This window comes from Phoca vitulina, unplaced genomic scaffold (assembly GCF_004348235.1).
Source record: "Phoca vitulina isolate PV1807 unplaced genomic scaffold, GSC_HSeal_1.0 scaffold2, whole genome shotgun sequence".
Taxonomy (NCBI): domain Eukaryota; kingdom Metazoa; phylum Chordata; class Mammalia; order Carnivora; family Phocidae; genus Phoca; species Phoca vitulina.
In genome coordinates, this window is record NW_022589705.1 from 77342908 (window position 1) to 77356048 (window position 13141).

The 13141-nt window shown below is 62.6% G+C and overlaps 1 protein-coding gene across 8 annotated transcripts in view; it reads left to right on the forward strand.

Annotated features, from left to right (window-relative positions):
* Positions 1 to 11801, forward strand: part of ADGRB2 (adhesion G protein-coupled receptor B2) — a 36562-nt gene extending 24761 nt beyond the window's left edge. For 2 of the 8 annotated variants that reach the window (XM_032389189.1, XM_032389199.1), the window contains 17 exons: positions 12 to 117; positions 291 to 334; positions 576 to 702; positions 1177 to 1280; positions 1375 to 1477; positions 2165 to 2315; positions 2498 to 2567; positions 2954 to 3020; positions 3179 to 3264; positions 3558 to 3656; positions 5733 to 5904; positions 6191 to 6286; positions 6661 to 6700; positions 7359 to 7975; positions 10270 to 10305; positions 10665 to 10763; positions 11328 to 11801. In XM_032389189.1, coding sequence (XP_032245080.1) covers positions 12 to 117; positions 291 to 334; positions 576 to 702; positions 1177 to 1280; positions 1375 to 1477; positions 2165 to 2315; positions 2498 to 2567; positions 2954 to 3020; positions 3179 to 3264; positions 3558 to 3656; positions 5733 to 5904; positions 6191 to 6286; positions 6661 to 6700; positions 7359 to 7975; positions 10270 to 10305; positions 10665 to 10763; positions 11328 to 11513 — 2203 coding nt within the window. In that variant the 3' untranslated portion in view covers positions 11514 to 11801. The remainder of the gene's footprint in view (positions 1 to 11; positions 118 to 290; positions 335 to 575; positions 703 to 1176; positions 1281 to 1374; positions 1478 to 2164; positions 2316 to 2497; positions 2568 to 2953; positions 3021 to 3178; positions 3265 to 3557; positions 3657 to 5732; positions 5905 to 6190; positions 6287 to 6660; positions 6701 to 7358; positions 7976 to 10269; positions 10306 to 10664; positions 10764 to 11327) is intronic. The other 6 variants (XM_032389163.1, XM_032389180.1, XM_032389223.1 and 3 more) reach the window with 4 other exon arrangements.
* The last annotated feature ends 1340 nt before the right edge of the window (positions 11802 to 13141 follow it).

The following is a 13141-nucleotide window of genomic DNA, read 5'->3' on the forward strand; positions in this document are numbered from 1 at the left end:
CTGTCCCCCAGACCCCCTCTGGCCGTCACATCCAGGGTGATGACAGTGACTGTGCGGCCCCCCACCCAGCCACCAGCTGAGCCCCTTATCACAGTGGAGCTCTCCTACATCATCAACGTGAGTGGGGACCCAGACAGTAACCCTGGGGTACCCCATTGTGGGCAGCCAAAGGCCTGTCCGATAGCTGGCTGCGCCTCCGGCCTGTGCGGGGCCTGCCGCGGCAGGAGGGGTGGTGGTCCGGGGTGGCGAGCTCCCTGCCCCACGCTGCGCTCGTCGCTTCTGCTCCCCAGGGCACCACCGATCCCCACTGCGCCAGCTGGGACTACTCCAGAGCGTGAGTTGGGCTGGGGCTGTGTGTGTGGGGTGCAGCGCTAGCACTCTGTCAGGGGGCTGTCTCACCTGGAAGGCGAGGGGGTCCCTTGGGGCTGTCCTCGGCCTGAGGGGTCCAGGGCACATCTGGGGGCTCCCAGCCACCGGGCCTCTTGGGTGTGGCCTTACCCTGGATTTCCTCCAGCACCAGGGTGAGGGGCCACGGAGTTGGGCTGGGTATCACTCCACTTCTCCCCTGACTCCAGAGACGCCAGCTCAGGGGACTGGGACACCGAGAGCTGCCAGACGCTGGAGACGCAGGCGACGCACACTCGCTGTCAGTGCCAGCACCTGTCCACCTTTGCCGTGCTGGCCCAGCCACCCAAGGACCTGGTGAGCGGGAGGGAGGTGCCTGGGCTGGGCGGGCGGGGGGCGGGATGTGTGCTCCCTCCGGGGTTGCCAGGAGCCATCCGTGGTGGTGTCGGCGGGGACCTGGTGATCCCGCACGTGCGTCTGAGCGGGTGCACTTGGGGGGCTGCACACACAAGTCCGTGCCCCCGGGAGGGTGCTCACAGGGATGACGTGTGCCTGGAGACGTGTGGCGGGGGGGCGATTGCATGCATATACACACACATGCGTCTCTGGTTGTGTGTAGTAAAGTGCGGGTGACCGAGCATAAACGCACGTGCACATGTGTGACTGTGTCTGCCCCATGCACGTGTGGATGTGATGATGAGTTCCCCCCGTGTGTGAGTGTGGGGAAAGGTGTAGGTGCCAGTTGGTGCCAGACAGGGAGTGGGGAGGGGGAGGGCACCCCTGCAGCTGCCGGGCCCATGACCCGGTGGACCGCCTGCTCATCCTCCCTAGACCCTGGAGCTGGCAGGCTCCCCTTCGGTCCCCCTCGTGATCGGCTGTGCCGTGTCCTGCATGGCGCTGCTCACCCTCCTCGCCATCTATGCTGCATTCTGGAGGTAGGTGGGGCACTGGGCAGGGTGAGGCGGGGGGTGGCCAGCCAGCCGCGCTTGGGCAGGGCGGCTAGCTCCTCTACCCGCCGTGCCCTCTCAGGTTCATAAAATCCGAGCGCTCCATCATCTTGTTGAACTTCTGCCTGTCCATCCTGGCGTCCAACGTCCTGATCCTCGTGGGCCAGTCACGGGTGCTGAGCAAGGCAGGTGCAGGTCACGGGCGCCAGGGTGAGAGAGGCGTGAAAGGGCTGAGGGCGGAGAGCGTTTGCCGGGGCCGGCGCGTGTCTGCACGTCCATGCCCACGTGGCGGCTGTTTGTATACACCCGAGCCCCGGGTTGGGGGAGGGCACGAGTGGGAAGGAGGGGTGTGTGTGTCCCCGAGTGGTGAGTGTGTGTGTGCCTCTGGGAACACGTACGTGAGCTGAGCTCGCGTGCGCATGCGTTGGGTGTTTGTGGAGCCCGGGCCTCCTTGCGTCTGCGGGAGCCGGAGCGGGGCCTCTCGTGCCGCCTGCCCGCGGATGCCCTCGGCCGGCCGTGCCCTCTGCCCCCTCGGCCGGCTCTGCGGTGCCAGCACTACGAAGTGCCAGGTGTGGGGCCCGCCTGGCCGTGACTCGGCAGCTGCTCCCATCTGTGCCCCTCCCTGCCAGCCCCGTCTGTGCGTGGGTGGCCTGCCCGCCCGCCTCCCGGATGTCGGGTGCTGTGTGCGTGTCACCGGGCCCGTGTCGTGCTGTGTGTGGGTACAGAAAGGCGGGGGTGCCTGACAGGGCTCTGTGGGGGGGCGGGGCTCGGGGGGGCGGCCGTGGCAGCACCCAGCGGCGGGTGTGGGAAGCCTGGCGCCTCCCACCCTGGTAGCTGCTCGGGGCCACTCCCTCCCTGCCGTCTCCCTGCAGGGTGTATGCACCATGACTGCCGCCTTCTTGCACTTCTTCTTCCTCTCCTCCTTTTGCTGGGTGCTCACGGAGGCCTGGCAGTCCTACCTGGCTGTCATCGGACGGATGCGTACCCGCCTCGTTCGCAAGCGCTTCCTCTGCCTGGGCTGGGGTGAGCAGGGCCCGTGCTGGACTGTGTCGCTGGGCCTTGGGGGCAGGAGCCACAGGACAGGGTCAGCTTTGGCCCCGGCCCCCGCTCTCTGGGCCCGGGGTCAGCTGCGCTGGGGCTGGGAGGATGAGAGGACTCTGGGAACCCACAGCCATCTCACTGTGGCCCCCCCGCTGCGCCTGCAGGTCTGCCGGCCCTGGTGGTGGCTGTGTCTGTCGGCTTTACCCGCACCAAAGGATACGGTACATCCAGCTAGTACGTGGGCCTCCCGTGGCGGGCAGCAGGGGGATTAGTGGACCTGTTTGGGCATCCCACTGGGCATGGGGTCTACTCAGGCTGCAGTCCTGGCCCGTGCCTGCCATGCTGTGGGCAAAATCTTCCCTGTCTCTGAGCCTCTGTTTCCCTGACTGTAAAAGGATGTGCTGGGATTGGGGATAATCTTTAAAAACCATTTAGCTCAGGGATCAGCCTTGTTTGACACCCATGGTGGACTCAGGGCTGGGTCTTTGTTAGAGGGGAAACTGAGGCTCAGCAGGAGCCCCAGGCTCACTGTCACCCAGCTGGAGGCTCTGCCCCATCGACAGCCCAGGGGGCACTGAGCGATGGTGTGTCTGATGCCCCCTCTTTTCCCTCCACCCCAGCTGCTGGCTCTCCCTGGAGGGCGGCCTGCTCTATGCCTTTGTGGGCCCTGCAGCTGTCATTGTCCTGGTATGTGCCCCTTTAGCATCCTGGGAAGGGTGTGGCCGTAGGGGCTCCACCTTCTCCCTGCACTCCAGCTCCCACTTGGGGGTTTCCCTGCCAGGAGGGCACCTGGTGATCCTGTCTCTCCCCGCCCCCCCCCCCCCCCCCCCGCACTGGGCCCCCAGGTGAATATGCTCATCGGGATCATCGTCTTCAACAAGCTCATGGCACGTGATGGCATCTCGGACAAGTCCAAGAAGCAGAGGGCCGGGTAAGGGGGCTGTGACTTGGCCTTGTGGGAAATAGTGCAGGGAGGGAGGGCCGGGCCTCTTGGAGACTCAGGGCTTGCCGATGCGACCGGGGCTCCCTGACCTTGGTGCATCAAGGGTGCAGGCAAGGTGGGCACCTGGAGTGCTCCGCTGCAGCCCCTCGCCCACCCTAACCCACCTCTTTCTCTCTCGTCTGCCCTCCCCCTCCCACCCCACTTGGGGCTCATGCTGCCCCATCTCCTCCCGCTTCCCATGTGTCTCCCCCTCCTTCTCCCATGTCTGTGCCGCCCCCGAGGTCGGAGCGGTGCCCCTGGGCCAGCCTGCTCCTCCCCTGCTCAGCGTGTGGAGCGGTCCCCAGCCCCCTGCTCAGCTCAGCCTCGGCCAGGAACGCCATGTTAGTTGTGCCCCCCGGGGGGGGAGGGGGTGGGGGCGGGCGGGGGCAAAAGAATGGGGGGCAGTGCCCATGGTTGGGGGGAGGAGGGATATGAGCCCAGTGCCCTGGAAAGCTTGCCCTGCCCTGCCAACTTCCACACTCAAGGGCTTGGCATTGATGTGGCAAAGGGCAACGGGGAGTGAATGTCTGTGCCTCTTGGAAAATGCTGGGTTCCTGTGCCCACCCCTTGCTCCCACCCCTGCCCCCATTCCCAGCTTATGTTTTATCCAGGCACAGCTGCAGAGCCCTCCTTACACCCCCCAACCTACAGAGGCTTTTAGAATCTTAGGCCCTTAGAATTTTTGAGCTCATAGAACCTTAGAAAGATAGAATCTTAGAATAAGACAATCAGAAGCTACGAATGTTAGAATGAGTGAATCATAGTCTTATCATTTGTCATAGAATCTGAGATTTAGAATTTTAGAGGCATTGAATCTCACAATCAATTGGGGGGGCAGAGAATCTCAGCGATTCACCAACATACCCCCTGGAATCCTCTGAGGATCCTAAACTCAGAGGCACGTAAGAGCAGATTGAGTGAATGAATGAATCCACAGGGGCCTTGGACCCAACCTCCCTCCCAGGGCCGGAAACCCATCAGAGCCTCCCTGACCAGTGGAGGTCCAGCTTTGTCTTGCACACCTCCGGGGTCAGGGAGGCTCACTGCTTCTGGAGGCAGCCGGCACCGTCTCTGGGAAGCTGTTTGTGGTAGGAAGCTCCCTCTCCCTTGGGCAGCCGTCTGCCTCCCCGACTCAGTCTCTCAGAACTAGCAGTGAAAAGCCTGGGCTTTGGAGGCGGACAGGCTGGGTCTGCATCCCAGCTCTGTCTCTTTCTCCCAGTTGGGCACACTCCAGTTTCCTCATCTGTAAATTGGGATAATAATCCCCATGCCTGTTTACTGGAGTTGTTTTGATCACAGTGTGAACTAATGTATGTAAATTGTTCAGTGTAGGGCCTGGCAGAGGATTGGTGGTTAATCAATGGCAGCTCTTATGACTGTGATTAGGCCCTTTCTGAGTCTTGGCTGCGCCCCCGGGGGCTGTGGAGACCACGGTGCCCGCCCCCTGCCAGGCTGAATAGCCCCCAGCTTCTCTTCCTAGGTCAGGTCTTGGCCCCCTGCCCATCTCTCTGCCTTGTCCGGAGCCGTTCCCACCCCTGCCTGACTCTCCTACTGGGGTGCTCACGAGGCAGAGTAGGCTGGGCGTGGCACCTGGCCCAGTAGGGCAAGCCTGCCCTGCTCTACCCACGTGGGCCCTGGCTGGGGAGGGCAGGCTGGCTCTGGGGCCTGGATGCCAGGGCCCGTCTGCCTCTTCCCTCGGCTGTCCCTAGTCAAGGAGGTGGGGGATGCGTGGGTTTGGTCATGACCCCAGCTTTTCCGGCCAGCCCCAGCTATGCTCTTTCTGCCCAGGGCTCTGAGTGCCCCCCCCCCCCCAGGAGCCTGGCACCACCTCCCTGGGGACCTGAGGGGGAAGAGGCTCTGCTGCACTGGGCCTGACCCCATTCCCAAAGATGTGTGCGCTCACGTCCTCCATGCTCTCTGACTGTTGGATCTGTGTGTAGGCCCGTCTCACGCTCTCTCCCCGTGTCTGCCATCTCTCCTTGTGCAGCCCCGTCCCGCCTCTCCTGGAATCTCTGGGGGTGCAGCCCAGGCCTGTGATTCCACGCAGATTGGGGCTGAAACTCACAGCATCTGCATCTGCCTCCCTCCCCGTCTTCTCTCCCACCGGCTCTTTCCGCCTTCTCCGTCTCCGTCCCGACGCCGCCTCTGGCTCAGCCCCACCGTGTTGGTCCCTCCCACCTCTCCTGGTCCCTGCTCTGGCCCCGCTGCCGTTCTCTGCTCTCTGTCTCTGTTCTCTGTCTCTCTGCCTTTGGCTCCTCGGCCTCTGTCTGCTTGGGGACATTGCTGAGGTCTTGGAGTGTGGAGCCCTGCCAGTCTTGGGCAGCTTAAGGGCCCCAGGCCTAGTGCAGGCCTGGATTCATCACCCCCCCCAGTCCCCTGGGGTGTCACCCTGATGGACCCTCTGCTGCTGTCCTCAGGGCCTCGCTCTGGAGCTCCTGCGTAGTGTTGCCCCTGCTGGCGCTCACCTGGATGTCGGCCGTCCTGGCCATGACAGACCGGCGCTCCGTCCTCTTCCAGGCCCTCTTCGCTGTCTTCAACTCGGCGCAGGGCTTTGTCATCACTGCTGTGCACTGCTTCCTGCGCCGAGAGGTGGGGCTGGGCTTCTCCCGCCCCGTCCCATCCACCTCACCTGGCCGATGGGGAGGAGCCAGGCCCCAGCCGGGCCCCCAGCTGGGTGTGGAAGCTGGTGGCCTGGGGCAGCCTTGGCCATGGCCTTTGGGCCTCCTAGGGCTCCTTCTCCCCTCTGACCTTCCCCTACACTGGACGCATTTCTTTCCTTCCACACCCACCTGGGTGCCTGGGGTGGGAGGCACAGCTGGCTGTGGCCAGGGGCCCTGTGGTGGCCTCAGGCCCAGCAGGCACCCGCTGCCCCCAGGTCCAGGACGTGGTGAAGTGCCAGATGGGCGTGTGCCGGGCCGATGAGAGTGAAGACTCCCCCGACTCCTGTAAGAATGGGCAGCTGCAGATCCTGGTGAGTGAGGAGGCCGAGGCAGGGTGTGGTTGGGTTCTGAGTGTGTGCGCCCCCCCCCCCCCCAGTCCTCCGGCCCCAGGCTCATCTTCCCATCCATGGAGGGGATGAGAGACAGGGAGGGGACAGAGCCCGGGTTTGATTAAGGCCCAGTCACTGACAGCTTGGTGGCATCGGGCAAGTCTTTTCCCCTTTCAGTTTTCCTACCTGTCGGGTGAGGCTGGACAAGACCCTGTCTGGGGCCCATCTGGGCTCCGTCGGGCAGTGTGCCAAGGGCAGCCTCTCTGGGTGGCTGGGGAGGGGCCTGAGCCCCCTCCCCTCACCCTGATACATGAATCCTCTCTCTGTCCATCTGCTCTGTCCCTCTCTGCCTATAGTCAGACTTTGAAAAGGATGTGGATCTGGCTTGTCAGACAGGTGAGTCTGCCTGAGAGCTGAGAATGTTCCCCAGGGGTGGGCGAGTAGAGCCTCCAGCCCGATCATGGGAGGTCCTGTTAACGGTCTGGTTGTGGGGTTTAGCTGTGGAGTCAGAGAGCCCTAACTTGGAGTCAAAGTTGTGAACACCACTTCCTGTGTGACTTTGGGCAAACAGCTCACTTCTCTGAGCCTTAAATGAATTAGGGGACATCAAATGCCTGGCAGGATGCTTGGCATAGAGTGGCTGTCACATTATTATATCGTTTCCATACTTCTTACCAGAATCTCTTTCCAGTTCTGGCTCCTGGGGAGGAGCTGCTGGAGGGGTGGGGGGAAGGGAGGAGCAAGGCCATTTTGACAGCCTTGGGGCTGTGGGGGTCAGAGGTCAGGACCTGCACCAGGAGCCGACCTGTGGGACCTGGGCCTTGGCTTCATCCCTTGCCCTGCCTTGCTATGGGCCTCTGGGCCAGTCTGACCCCTCTTCTTAGCCCATCTGGTGTGTGAGAGAGTGCCTCCCACCTAGCCATCTCTCCGGGACTCAGTTTCCTCTCCTTGGACTCAGTCCAAGCTCAGGGGCTTGGTACCTACCCAGCCTGGGCCAGGGCATCAGGGACTCTTCCTCCTTAGGACTTAACCTCTCTCCCACTCCTGCCCTCAGTTCTGTTCAAGGAGGTCAACACTTGCAACCCATCGACCATCACGGGCACACTGTCCCGCCTGTCCCTGGACGAGGACGAGGAGCCCAAGTCCTGCCTCGTGGGTCCCGAGGGCAGCCTCAGCTTCTCACCACTGCCCGGGAATATCCTGGTGCCCATGGCGGCCTCACCAGGGCTGGGGGAGCCACCGCCCCCCCAGGAGGCCAACCCCGTGTACATGTGTGGGGAAGGCGGCCTGCGGCAGCTGGACCTCACGTGGCTTCGGCCCGAGCCGGGCTCCGAGGGAGACTACATGGTGCTGCCCCGGCGGACTCTGAGCCTGCAGCCCGGCAGCGGGGGCGGGGCTGGCGAAGAGCCCCCGAGGGCCCGGCCCGAGGGCACCCCTCGGCGGGCTGCCAAGACGCTGGCCCACCCCGAAGGCTACCCCAGCTTCCTGTCTGTGGACCACTCGGGCCTGGGGCTGGGCCCTGCCTATGGGTCTCTACAGAACCCCTACGGGATGACCTTCCAGCCGCCCCCACCGACGCCCAGTGCCCGCCAAGTATCTGAGCCAGGGGAACGCAGCCGGACCATGCCCCGTACTGTGCCGGGCTCCACCATGAAGCTGGGCTCCCTGGAGGTGAGGGGCTGTAGGGCAAGGGCTGGGGGCGGGAGGCCCGCCCCCGTATGTCAGAGGTGATGTCTGAGTCGCAGGCGGCAGCTGGGGGGGGCGGGGAACAGCCAGCAGTGACCCCCCCCCCCAGCGGCCCCTTTGTATGAAGTGGCTGGGGGTGTGTACACCGTGCCTTTCTTCCTCGGAGTGTGCTCCCGCCAATACAAGGGAATCCTGGCTTCTCTGAACTCCTCCGATGGGCTGGGACTCTGTGGCCGCAGAGGACGCACTTTTCGTGCCTTTCCACGTGCTTCAGGGCCTCCTTTGGGGTGACTGGTTAGAATGGGTCTTCCTTGGAGGGGCCTGGTGTTGGGTTGTGAGGGAAGCCACACCGGGGGCTGGGAGCCTGGGTCGCTGAGTCTGGCAGGTCTGAGTGTGGATCGGGGCCCTACTGATCAGCTGTGAGATCCCGAGCGTCCTCTCTCTCTGAGCCTCAGTTTCCTCGTTTGGGAAGAGGGCAGCCTCTTTGTAGAGTTGTTCCTAGGGTTAATTGAGTGGTATAAAATGTTTGTCTCTTTGTGGAGCAAGTAGAAAGTGCTAGATAATTGGAAATTGATCCTGTTAACATCCCTGAAATCCACCTCGGGCACTGCCCCTAGGCCTCTGGTCATTGACCCTCTCTTCCCGAGAAAACACGAGCTCCTTTGTCTCACTGCCTGTGTGTTTTCTGTGGATGTCCCACCTTCTCTCCGGCCTCCTCAGGGAATCACTGGGAACAAGCAGGTGACAAGCAGTAAGCCACTGTAGAACTCCAGAACATTCTAGAACTCTGGGAGGGATGATGGAAGCGCGGATAAGGACAGGGTCAGGAGTCACAGCTCAGACACCATCAGCTTCTCCTGTTTGGCCTCCGACACCTCTCCCCATCCTCCGCACAAAGGAAATTAAGTTAGCAGCTAGAGGTTTGCAAGTTTAGTTTCTCTCCCAAAAATGCTTCTTGAACATTTGGTGCCCGCTCCTGCTGCAGATGGCAGACACAGGAAGGCATAACAAAGACAAAACGACAGCAGCGCCAGGGAGGGGCGCGGTCGGCGTCACGGCAGGTTTTGTTCTGTGGACACCTGCCTGGAGTTGGGCCATGGAGGACAGGCCAGTTTGGGGCTCTGTGTGTGGGAGGTAGCAGTAAATGTGGCGGTGTCTTGAGGGGTCAAGGATACCGTCCAGAATTCTGGTGCAGGCAACTGCAGTGGAGTGGAGGCGGAGGAGTGGGTTTGGGGCGGGGAATTCGGAGTTTTTTTAGTTGGGCACAGCTTTGTGTGTGGTGCCTGTGGGCATCAGGGGACGGGAAGTGATGTCCTGCTGCCTCCAGAAGGAGAGATGTGGCCAGAACAGGGAGGGTACACACATGTGCATGGTCAAGGGCAGGAGAAGGTCTAGGGCCGAGCGTGGAGGGCCTGGTGCTGGGGAAGCCAGGGATGGCAGGGCGAAGGGGCAGGCAGGGAGGTGGGAGGACCAGGAGGGAGTGGTGTCATGGAGGCCAGTGGTGATGACCATGTCTGCTGGGCCCGAGACTTAGGAGATCTTAGTTGGTGGTCTTATCCTCCTCCCTGATGTTTCCCCAGTGTAACCCAGGACAGTTGACTTTGCTCTCCTGAGTGCTCCTGGTGCCAACATGCTAAGACTCTAAGGCCTCCTCCTTGAACAGCGCTGGACGCTGCATAGGTCAATGGGGCCTTGAATGCACTCTTGGGCAAACGAGGGCCTGGAGGGGTGCAGAGGCCAGGGAGGCAAGACCTGGTTTGTCAGCAAGGCAGGGTCAAAAGGAAGGACTGGAAACCCGAGTCCTTGTGTTTGCAGGGCAAGTGGAAGGTTCCAAGGAGAGGGGCGCCTGTGGCTGGCAGAGGATGGGGCAGGATGGGGCGGAGGGGCAGAGTCCGGGGCACAGAGGAAGGAGGGTCTGCTCTGTGATCCCATGCGGGAATCCATGTCTCTGTGACACTTGGCTTAGGTCGCATGTCTGCGGTGTGTGTGTGCGCGCGCTCCCTGTGAGGGTCTGCCTGCGGGCTCGGGCACGTGCGGGCCTTGCAGGAGCGGCGGGAGTGTGGGCCTGTGGTGGGGTCACGCCTCAGCTCCTCCTCCCCCAGGCCTCTGCCCTGGTCCTCCAACCCCGAGGGCCACCCTTAGGGATTCCTGGCTCCTGGGCGCGGGCTGGCGGGGAGGTGCGAGGCAGATATTCGGTACCAGGGTTCCTGTCTCGAAAGCCCCCGCATGTGCTAAAAAACTTTCTTCTCCTTCACTGTTTCCTTGGTGCTCTCTCCCAGCGAAAGAAGTTACGATATTCAGACCTGGACTTTGAGGTAAGTGGTGTGTGTGCGTGTGTGTGTGTGTGTATGCGTGTGCGTGTGTGTGTGTTGGGGAACATCTGTCTGTGGTGTCTGTTCCCGGAGGGTCCACTCCTAACGGGAGCCAAAGCGCCATTGCAGAGCCTGACCCAAGGACCCCGAGCCTGTGGCTTCCGTGGGGTCTTCGCACCATCCCCCCAACCCGAGCCCCAGCCCAGAGCTGGGAAGTCGAGGGAGAGCCAGGCCTTGACCTAGGGGGCCAGCAGCAGGCAGAGATGTGGGGAGCCGGGATGCTGAGCGGCCGGGGCGGGGGCGGGGGTGGCTCGCGGTGCTGCCGGTGCGGTCCGCCTCCTCTGACCCCCTGTGGCTCCCAGAAGGTGATGCACACCCGGAAGCGGCACTCGGAACTCTACCACGAGCTCAACCAGAAATTCCACACTTTCGACCGCTACCATAGCCAGTCCACAGCCAAGGTGAGGGCTCCTCCCAAGTGCTCCCTGCCCACAGCTCAGGGCCCAACCCGACAAGGGCCCCCCAGGGTCGGACCCTGCCCATGGCCCCTGTTGCAGAGGGAGAAGTGGTGGAATGTGTCCTTGGGTGGGACAGCCGAATGGAGCGTGTCTAGCGTAAGTCCCCCGCCTGGGCTGGGTCAGGGTCAGGTGGGCTCTGAGGGGCTTCTTCCCTCCCAGCCCTCCTCCCCTTCCTGGGCAACCTCAGCCTGCCTCACCGAGGGCCTACCCATGGCCTGAGTGACACTTCTGGGGCTGCCTGGGAAAGGCGGGCAATGCCAGGGGCTCCGGCAGGATCTTGAGGAGGGTGGGCTCAGAGCAGGACAACCCCAGGGGCCTCTCAGAGCCCAGGGCTCAGGAACCCAGCTCTGGAGCCGGGCGGATCTGGGTTTGAACTCTGCTCAGGTGCCTGGGTGCTGGGTAACTTGGGGCTTCTCTGGCCCTCTCTGGGCCTCCTTAGCTTGTGCTGTTCAGTGGGCGAGGGGGTATTGGCCTATCTCCACGGGTCCTTCCCACTGCCTCCCGCAGGAGAAGCCCAGCCCCGGGGAGCGTCCCGGCTTGTCCCAACAGCGGAGACACCAGAGCTGGGGCACCTTCAAGTCTATGACGTTGGGCTCGCTGCCCCCCAAGCCCCGAGAACGGCTGGGCCTGCACCGAGCAGCCGCCTGGGAGCCCACAGAGCCACCTGATGGTGACTTCCAGACAGAGGTGTGAGTGCCACACCGGACTGCCCACTGCATATAAATATATATATCTCTCTATTTTCACACTCCACTTTGGAACCACCCAGGAGCCGGCGCCCCCTCCCCTCTCCCGAGGGCTGGGCAGGGAGGCGCAGTGGACTCAGCCGGGCTGGGGGAGCCAGACACGGCATGGCCTGGGGGGGCCAGGGCCCTTCCCTGTTTCTCAGAGGCCCCCCATCTTCACCCCAGCTATCTGTCCCTGTCCCGGGCTGGGGAGGGGGGAGGGAACCTTTGTCGGGAATAAACTTCACTCTGTGGATTTTGCTGCTGAACTGTTTGCTTCCCCCTGGGGGGGAAGGCCCAGCCCTGGGACCCCAACTTTGTTCCTCTGTCTCCTTGGTTCACCTCAGTGGGTCTCATCAAATCGTATAATGGGGTCAGGCCCGCCCTGACTGGGAGGGGGCACCTGGGCTCTGACTCTATCTTTGCTCCTGACTCCCTGGGTGACCTTGGGCATATCCTGTCTCCCATCAGGGCCTGGGTGGGATAAGCAGATTGGGAATGTGGAATGGGGACCCCTGGCAGCTGGCCTTACCCCTTGGCTATGATGGTCATTGCTGCTATTCACTGGGACTCAGAGGCCAGACTGCCTGGGCTGGAGCCAAGGCAGAGCTTAGTGACCTTGGTTTATGTGATATAGGGCTGGTAATAGTACCTACCTCATAGGGTTGTTAGCAAGGACCTGGCATGGAAGACACTTCTAAAGGCTTAGCTATTATCACTTGGCACTTGGTCTCATGCTGTGCTCTGTGCTAGGAGCTTCGCACACACAACCCCTGATCCCTCAGAATAACCTGGAAGGTTTTAGGTCTGTGGATGGAAAAACAAGGCCAGAATTGGGAAGTGACTTGCTCAAGGCCACTATCAGAGTCGGAGCTGGGATTTCAAGCCCAGGCTCGGTGGACAGTGGAGCCACCCTCCTTCATCTTTATCAGCCTCCCCCTGATAGGACAGGAAGCTAGAGCTCAGCTCCCTGGGACCCGACATTCCTGGCTGCAGGGGAGCGGCTGGGCGCTGGGTGGCAGTGGAGCCTCGGGGTCCAGGGCTCAGGGTGGGTGTAGAGAGGAAGGGGCCAGGCTGGCTTGGGGCCAGAGGGCTAGGGTGGGAGACTCATCCTGGGGTGTACTCCTCACACGGCCGAGTGGATGATGGCACCCGGGAAGAGGGGGTGTAGGATCGGCACGTGGAAATGTCCTGCGGCGTGCGCAGTGGTGCTCCTGTGGTCAGGTGGCATCGGGAGCGGGGGCCGCTGGTGTGGCTGCCGGCCTGGTCATTCAGCAGCACCCCAGGGACTCAGACAGTCTCGGGGGGTGGCTGACCCATCAGAGGGAGGGGCTAGGTGCTGTGGGAGCCTGGATGGGGGAGGAGGGGGGAGGGACTCGCTGCTGCGGCAGGGGACACAGCTAAAAGCCCCCTGGAGGAGGGGCTGGCCACAAGGTCCAGGCTCCCCCAGTCTTCTCTGGATCCTGCCTGCTGTGGGCCTGGTCAGAGGAGCTGGAGCAGAGTCCTCAGACCTGTGCCCCTAGACCCTGGGCTTTTCCAGGCCCTCTGCATTCCTGTGAGCCTTCCAGGCCTCCCCAGCCCCCCTCGGGCAGCCCA